Here is an 8,437-nt window from a genome sequence, read left to right on the forward strand (position 1 = left end):
AATGGATGTTGAAAACATAATATGTATTTTACTTATCTCGTCGTCCTTATAAATATATGATAGTTTAGCCGCATTTGCATCGCAATTATCACAGTTTTCAACAATTAGAAATAAACAAACAATCAAATCCATTTTCTTAATAATATTAGTATAAACAGAGATAATATAATAATTTATTTACAGATATAGATGAGAGACAGGAATCCATACAATTATTTAGTAATTTATAACAATTCACTTAGGTTATTTCGACGTTTTGACCGTGTTACACTGACCGTGGTCACTTTCTCTTACTAGTATTATCACAGTTTAACTAAATGGTTAATTCTCGTACCTTATCCTAACCAATATTAAACGAACTTGTAAAGAATTTAGAGGTGTTAGGCCAATCAAAATACTCTATAACGCATACGTCCGCAGTACACTTGAATATGCTTCTCTGATATGGAATCCCCAATATCAATGTCTTATCGATCGTATTGAGAGAGTGCAAAGAGGTTTCATACGTTACTTGGCCTACAAAGTTAAATTATGTCCAATAACTGCATCTTATACTGATCGTCTGGAATTCTTCGGGATGAAGTCACTGAGTCAGCGTAGAAAGGTTATAGATCTTATAATGTTGTTCAAGATTTTAAATGGCCTTATTTTGATACCTGACGTTGTTAAGGATATACGCTTGATAGTACCACGTAATTTCAATATTAGAACTGCTAAAATAGTTAACACATTTTCAACATGAGCTTGTCGTACTTAGGATTCAATTCTCCCCTCAACAGAATGTTAACACCTATAATAAAGCCGTAAACGTTGATAATGATTTTGACATCTTTGGTAATTCTTTAGTGGAGTTTACTAGGCTTATTAATAATATGGATTAGTAATTAGGTCTTCTCTAATTGTATAATTGTTACTTAGTATTGACGCTTGTCTGTGAGAGCTGTATACACCTTTAATTGATGTGTTCATATGGCCTTAAGCTTGGTAGTGAGCAGTGAGATGTTTTCGTTCAAACTTAGATTTAAGCATTTTTTAATAGTAGTTTTTCACTTTTACTTACTAATAACATTGTATATTGTCTGCTTAATTGTTGTGAGCACATTGTTGGTGTGTCTTTTATAAATAAACTAGCTGACTCGGTAAACGTTGTTTTACCATATACATTATTTCGAGAACTATACATGAAAATTTATTCTACTACAATTATTATATTCGATTGCCATCTTGCAACCCTATTGCGGAATATAAAAATAGCGATTTACAAACAGGCGTTGATCGTAAAACGGTGAAAATTTGAGGTTGTATATATTTTTCAAAGCTAAATCATAATAAAATAAAAATGGAAAAATTTGTTAAAAAAATAAAAAAAAAAATTTTTGGGGAAGGTCACCCTTATCATTGAGGAGTATAAAAAATAGATGTCGGCCGATTCTCAGACCTACCCAATATGCACACAAAATTTCATAAAAATCGGTAAAGCCGTTTCGGAGGAGTTTGGTAACAAACACCGCGACACGAGAATTTTATATATAAGATAAATAAATATTGAAAGAGAGTTTGTTTGTTACTTTATAGCACCGTAACGACTTAACTGACCACTACGAAATTTGGCATACACTATTATATGTATTGGAGAAGGATATAGACAACATTTTAACCCGGTCAGTAAACATATCCTGATCGCGCGGACGAAGTTGCAGGTAAAAGGTAAAAACCCATAAACCATGCAATGCGAAAATCTAAAATTTTATATTAGTTCTTAGTAGCGAACTGAAATGTTAATCATGGAACATATGCTCATTGGCGTATTTAAGATTGAGTACATATGAAGCTTTCTTAAAGCTGATCCCTTAAGAAAGGAGCATGTGTACATTCAATGACATTCAATGCTTTTTTATCTACTATAAAACAACGGACAGAATACCTTTTATTTTTATATAGATATACATACATAAGCCTACTTGTTTACTCGAGGTACATACAGTAGATTTAAAAGCCTATTTATTTACATTAATATTTAATATATTATCAATACAATTCAACAAACAAACATAATGCCAACTGCGTCAGACTCATTGTTACAGTCGGTATATTAAAGGTGCGAGCGGAAATTTTTCCATAAGTTTTGGAGACATCCGCAAGAGATTCACCAAGTTTGCCAACATGAGGTTCGCACTGCTTCTCGCTCTGGTAATATACTATTATTATTACTATCATCGTTTTATATTAGAATTAATCATAACGCATCATCATCGCACTATTGATATCATTCATTGTCATCATCATGCCAGTCTTTAACTACCCACTGCTGCCCATAAGCCTTTCCAGTAGCTGCCGTGTTTAACAGGCGAATTGGCAACCACCGTAAGGCTTTAAAGATGATTTAAGAGTAATGCTTCAACCCATTCCTCGCCCTCCCTTAGTCGACACTTACGACACCCACAAGAACAGAAGGGGCGGTCTCTTCTAAGCCGGGACCATACGGTCATTATTATTAATAACATTAGCGTCCTGTAAATTGAATTTCCATGTGGTTCCGGCATAGAACGAACCACCCTTTCCTTTCGGGGGGTGCCCCCCCCCCACGAAAAGGGAAAAGTCGATTGCTTGGGTACCTCTGTCCCATTCGTGTTTCAACCGTGAAGCAGTTGTGTTTGCATAACTGTGTTTCGGTTTGAAGGATGGGATATGGCGTGAATTTACTGGGTACAGAGGAATAACACCTGAGTCCTCAGGAATGGCAACGCATGGGGGGTATCATGGGTGAAACAGTATACTCTATTATGTCCATGGTACTGCTTATGTCTATAGGCGACGGTTACTACTTTCCATCAGGTGGGCCGTCAGCTTGTTTGCCATTCTAAGTAGTATAAAAAAAAGGGATTATTAGAAATGTAGTTTAGCCCCATTGCTAATAATCCTCCACGTGGTTCCCCCTGGAAACCGTCGTGAACAATTCTTGTTGAATTCATCATGATGGGCTAACTGACCTGCTTCATCCTCACCTATCACCCTTCACTGGTGCCCCGCCGGTGTATACCGATAGCGCGGGTGGGGTTACCATTCCATTATCACCCATTAAAAAAAAAACCCTTTCCTTTCGTGTCGTATCGTAAGAGATGATTAAGAGAACTTAATGGTCGAGAGATGAGGAGCAGTATCCCTCTTAAAACTTTACAAAAGCCTAACTGCGTTTGTCAAGTAGCCTGCCAAGCATGGTAACTATTTGCAAGGGTCCCTTTATGAGGAAAGTTCTTGTTCAACAGTGGACAATTTACAGCTGATATAACAATAAAAGACCTATTCAAATCTGTAACGTCTGAAAACGACAAAAAACTAAAAGTTTAATACTTGCTGCTGATTTTCACTACCGTACAACCCGCCACAAACTAAAGTTTCATCCCAACCATCTGGACGAGTGGCGGTTCTCCACCGTGCGTTTTTCAAGACACTTTCTTTCACGCACAACCATTCTTTGGAATCAACTTCCAGCAGCAGTATTTCCGAACCGATACGACAACATAACCTTCAAAAAAAGAGTATATTCCTTTTTAAAAGGCCAGCAGCACACCTGCAATGCCGCTGGTGTTGTGGGTGATTATGGGCGGCGGTAGTCACTTACCATCAGGTGGGCCGCATGCTCGTTTGCCCCCTGCGTGGTAAAAAAAAAAGTTACTGTGAGAGATAACATTCAATCTTCAGGATTCAGGATGAGCTTCTCAGAATACCTGTTCCGTTATGTAGGAAATGCTCTTTACGCCTAAAGGCGACGGTTGCTAATTTCCATCAGCTGGATTGTCAGCTTGCTGATCGCTGCAAGATGCAAATAAAATAACTAGATTGTTAGTTCACTTGTGTGTTTTCTTGCAATAAATCGACTGATTTTATTTTACAGATCGGCTCTGCCGTTTGCTCCCCATTAGTCTCTGGTAAGTACCTACCTACACTTTGTAATTGATAAATTTAGTTAAATTTTGTTGATTTCTTTAGACACGCGATTCATTTACGCAAACCACCATTGCGTCACGGGACACTCCTTCGCGTAAATGACATCCTGAGTTTGATTCTTGATCGAGCTAATTTAGGAACGAATTTTGCTAAATTGGCTTGGGTTGCGAAAATAGAAGTTAGCAACCCACTGCTAGCAATATTCCTAATCAGATCGACCTGATTGCTGTTTCTGGCGGAAACCATCGTGTTTGAATTTTTGTTCAATTCATCATGATGGACTAACTGTCTTGCTGCTTCCTCACCTATCATCCTTCACTGATGCCCTGCCAGTATTAGATCCCGATAGTGCAGGCGGGGTTACTATTCCATTATCAACCATTAAACAAATTGGCTTGGATCAAGATGTACTGGGTGGTACTTCTGGATATTCGCTGCCTTATTATTTATAACACAAATTATTCTAGTTCTAGAACCACTCCATTGATATCATATTTAGCACTTAATTTTAATTATTTTGAGCCTGATCATTTATATATAGCAAAAAATCAAAAATCCAAAACGACAACTTTACTTATACGTTTTTGATTTTGTCTGGTTATGCCTGTCATACGTACTTTGACCTTTCGTTACATAGACCCTGGCAATCTTACAATTCTTCTAATGTATTTATATTTATCTTAATTGTAACTACCATCTATTTCCTGCGAATTTGTCGGCTTAAATCAGGATATTAAGTATCATTTGGGTTTTTATTAGATAACCTACCCGTATATCAAATTTCCTTGATATATAAGAAATTTGGTTAAATTTGGGCAGAATATAAACCATCGACACTGTTTTATTGCTGGAAAACTGGATATAAAACTTTATTAAAATCTAACCACGATGACGATGGTAACAATCATTAACTGTCCATCGCTGAACATAGCTTACTGTTGAAAGATTTTGTCTATAATTACTTTTAGCTTTAGCTATATTTCAAGAAGGACGCTACAGCCCATTCTTTAACCAGTATATATCGCTTAGTCGCCTCTTGCGACAACAAAAGGTGGTTTAATTTATGCCAGGACCACATACCATATTGTCCAACAAGTAATATTAAAATCGTACCAATGGTAATGACATATTTCATAAAGCTGGAAAATTATTTTCTTCATTTGACGGTTGGGTAAAATGTGGTAATGTGAGATATTGAATTCGTCACTGATGACAGTATTTGTGACGTAAAGTAGCTCGTACAGAAATAATCTGTAGTCGTAGTTATCTACTTTTTTGAAAATAATCTATTCGCGTTAGTGCTAAAGCAGTAGTACTGCCCTGACTTGAAATTATTTTATGCTATGGTAGTAGTGAATTAACGTCGACACCGTCTTGGAATTTCAATCAGACCAAATCTGAAATTTTGTTTTGTCAACAGACATTGGCGGAGAAGTAGCCGGTGGCGTAGAGGGAGCTACTGGTGTAAATGGACTTAATGGTGTATATCCAGCAGGAGTTGGAACCCTAGGTAATATTGCAGCATCATCTGTATTAAGAGGTTCTGCCAGTTCTGTTCAGTCGCAACTGGAATCTAAACTAGATTTGGTGCTGCAAATGAAGCTAAATCCGATTTTGCTCTTGGCAATTTCGTAGGTGTTGGGTGCTACCTCATTAGGAGGGGAAATAGATGCATTAAGAGTCTTAATAGCGCCTAATACTGCAGGCAGCATTGCAGCCTCTGACTCAAGTCCAGCTGCTACTAAAACTGGGAACGTAGCTGTGATGCGATACATATTAGTTCTGTAACAAATGCAAATACAAATAGTTTCTTATCTGCAGAATAATTGTCTACATTATCAATTTTCATGTGAATATTTTTCTTAATTTTATTTTATTAAAATCTAATTGTATTTTGCAGGAAATGGCGTCTTAGGCACCAACGGTGTCTTGGGCAGTACAGGCGTTGATTCATACACCAGCACTCTTGACAGAACCGGTTACGTAAACGGATTAAACTCTGGTTTATATCCCACTGGTGTTGACACTGCCGGCGTCTCAAGTGGTATAAACTCTGGTTTATACTCTAACGGTCTTGGCACTACCGGTATCACAAGCGGTTTAAATCCCGGTTTATACAATTATGGCCTTGAGAGATCCGTTAGCTCAACTGGTGTAAACTCCGGTTTATATCCTAATGGCCTTGGCACTACCGGTATCACTAACGGTGTTGGCTCCGGTTTATACACCAACGGCTATGAGAGATCTAGTACCTCAACCGGTGTAAACTCCGGTTTATACTCCAACGACTATGAGAGATCCAGTACCTCAACCGGTGTAAACTCCGGTTTATACTCCAACGGCTATGAGAGATCCAGTACCACAACTGGTGTAAACTCCGGTTTATACTCCAACGGCTATGAGAGATCCAGTACCTCAACCGGTGTAAACTCCGGTTTGTACTCCAGCGGCGTACCGCTAACTCAGGTGGTGTAAACTCCAGCGACCTCGGCCATTCTATTAGCTTCAGCAATTCAACTTCCAGTTCATACTAAAACGGTAATTCTAACAGTGTTTCCGGGCAGCAATTAAAACATTTCAAGAAACAAAACTTTCAGTAAAACGTAACAACAATTCCAATAGTGGTTTAAACATTTCTAGCGATGGGGACTTTAATTTCTAACGAGGAATAAAGACTTTGAAGATGGGTATTCAATACAATCAGCTCAAATGATGACAAACAATTTTATTGGCTTTTGTTATGCTCAGAAAAGCGACAGTTCGTCTAGTCAGTATGGAACTATAATCTTAGTTTTGCAAAAAACTGGCCTGCGTTGTTGTACCGTTGAGCCAAAGTCTGGCTTTATCCTGATACTCAGTTTAATGCATCGGACCATCCATTGTATTTAAGTAAAAATCATGTTAAACTAACGAAGTTGTCTTAACACTACAATGAAATGTAATATGTTTTAATTGTTCCCATTCTCAGTGTAATGTCTAATTCAAATTCAAATTTGTTTAATGTCAGATAACAAGATTCATTTTTTTAGTAACAAACTTAAAATTATGAAGATTTGAAGTATTGTGATTAATAATTAATGATTGTTATATATTTTCTCAAAATTAATTTATATAATTAAAAAAGGATATTTGTTTTTGTTCAAATTTTTCACTTTCTTTTAATAAATGTTTAACAAATTTTTCGTTTTTTTATTTATTATTTCTTTTCAAATGTTAGTAAGCACTATTCAGAAAATAAGTTAGTTATATTTGAATATTAGGATACCTTAAGAATTTTGGGTGAAATTTTCTTTATGGTATTATTTATTTTCTGTTGTGATTCCTTGCAAAACTCTGCCATGCCTGTTCCGATTTGAATGGTGGGTTATGACAATGAAGTTAGAGAGTAAAGAGGCACAAAACTCTAGGAATAACAATACATGAGTGTTGTGTTGTTACTAACAATCCAATTATTTAACTAATTAGGCTAAACTGTAGTAAGTTTAAACAGATTCATATCATCTTGAGTATCAGTGCCTTCAGGCATACCTCAGGGTTCTTTATTAGGCCTGCTCTTATTCATTATTTTTGTTAACGACATTGAAACATGTTTTAAACATTCTGACTAGGTATCTTCTTTTTGAGAATGGTATGAATACATTCAAAACTGTCAACAATATAAACGAAGGAAAACAACTTTAAGACGATTTTTCCAATTTAGATGCTTATTGTATTGTAAACAGACTAGTTATTAATGTTCCAAAATATTATACTGTCAACTTTAGCAAGAAATCAAATGTTCTCTACTTCGATTATAAAATTAAAAATCTTGCACTAGAGAGAATTTAAAACATTCTAGATTTAGGAGTACATAATGACAATAGGCTCTTATTTGAATGTCATATTATTAGTAAAGCTAATAAAGATTTTTTTTATACCACTGAGGTGGCAAACAAGCATACGGTCCACCCGATGGCAAGTGGTTACTGCATGCCAAGGAACCCAAGCTCTAGGTTTTATTATGCAGTCGTCATATTCCTTTAAAGGCAAAAAGACGATTAAGTTCTTATATTGTGCCTATGTTCGTAGCAACTTGGAATATGCCTGCCAAATCTAGAATTCGCAATATAATGTACATATATCAAAACTTGAGCTGTCCAATGAAGGTTTATTTGCTAAATCTATTATACAGAGATAAAGATATTTTCAATGGTTGCATCAAGACAATGAAGTTTCTCTAAGGACATTACATGATGTCGCTTATAAAAGACACCACGATCTACATATTGATTGTTAGTTCTATAATCAAGCGTATTTTTTTTTAATGCTGGATAATGGTATAGTAACCCCGCCTGCGCTAACGGGATACGGTGGCGGAGCACCAGTAAAGGGTGATAGATGAGAATGAAAACAGGCCAGTTAGCCCATCATGATGAATTCATCAGGAATTAACCATGATAGTTTCCAGGGAGAACCGCGAGGAGGTCGACCTGGCTGGGTATATTGCTAG

General features: G+C 36.4%; 1 protein-coding gene across 1 annotated transcript; it reads left to right on the forward strand.

The window, feature by feature from the left end:
• The first annotated feature begins 2,134 nt into the window (after positions 1 to 2,134).
• LOC113522193 (uncharacterized transmembrane protein DDB_G0289901-like) lies at positions 2,135 to 7,025 on the forward strand. Its single transcript, XM_031911958.2, has 4 exons — positions 2,135 to 2,190; positions 3,896 to 3,929; positions 5,369 to 5,458; positions 5,849 to 7,025. Exons 1-4 carry the CDS (start codon positions 2,164 to 2,166, stop codon positions 6,421 to 6,423), a joined length of 726 nt encoding a protein of 241 aa, XP_031767818.2. The 5' UTR covers positions 2,135 to 2,163; the 3' UTR covers positions 6,424 to 7,025.
• The last annotated feature ends 1,412 nt before the right edge of the window (positions 7,026 to 8,437 follow it).

This window comes from Galleria mellonella, unplaced genomic scaffold (assembly GCF_026898425.1).
Source record: "Galleria mellonella isolate WM207_F2 unplaced genomic scaffold, CSIRO_AGI_GalMel_v1 utg158, whole genome shotgun sequence".
NCBI classification, from domain to species: domain Eukaryota; kingdom Metazoa; phylum Arthropoda; class Insecta; order Lepidoptera; family Pyralidae; genus Galleria; species Galleria mellonella.

Excerpts from the sequence above, each read along its gene's own strand:
- LOC113522193 (XM_031911958.2), top strand. The coding sequence starts at position 2,164 with ATGAGGTTCGCACTGCTTCTCGCTCTG. Across the intron at positions 2,191-3,895 it reads TCGCACTGCTTCTCGCTCTG|ATCGGCTCTGCCGTTTGCTC; the intron begins GTAATATACTAT and ends TTTATTTTACAG. Across the intron at positions 3,930-5,368 it reads TTGCTCCCCATTAGTCTCTG|ACATTGGCGGAGAAGTAGCC; the intron begins GTAAGTACCTAC and ends TTTTGTCAACAG.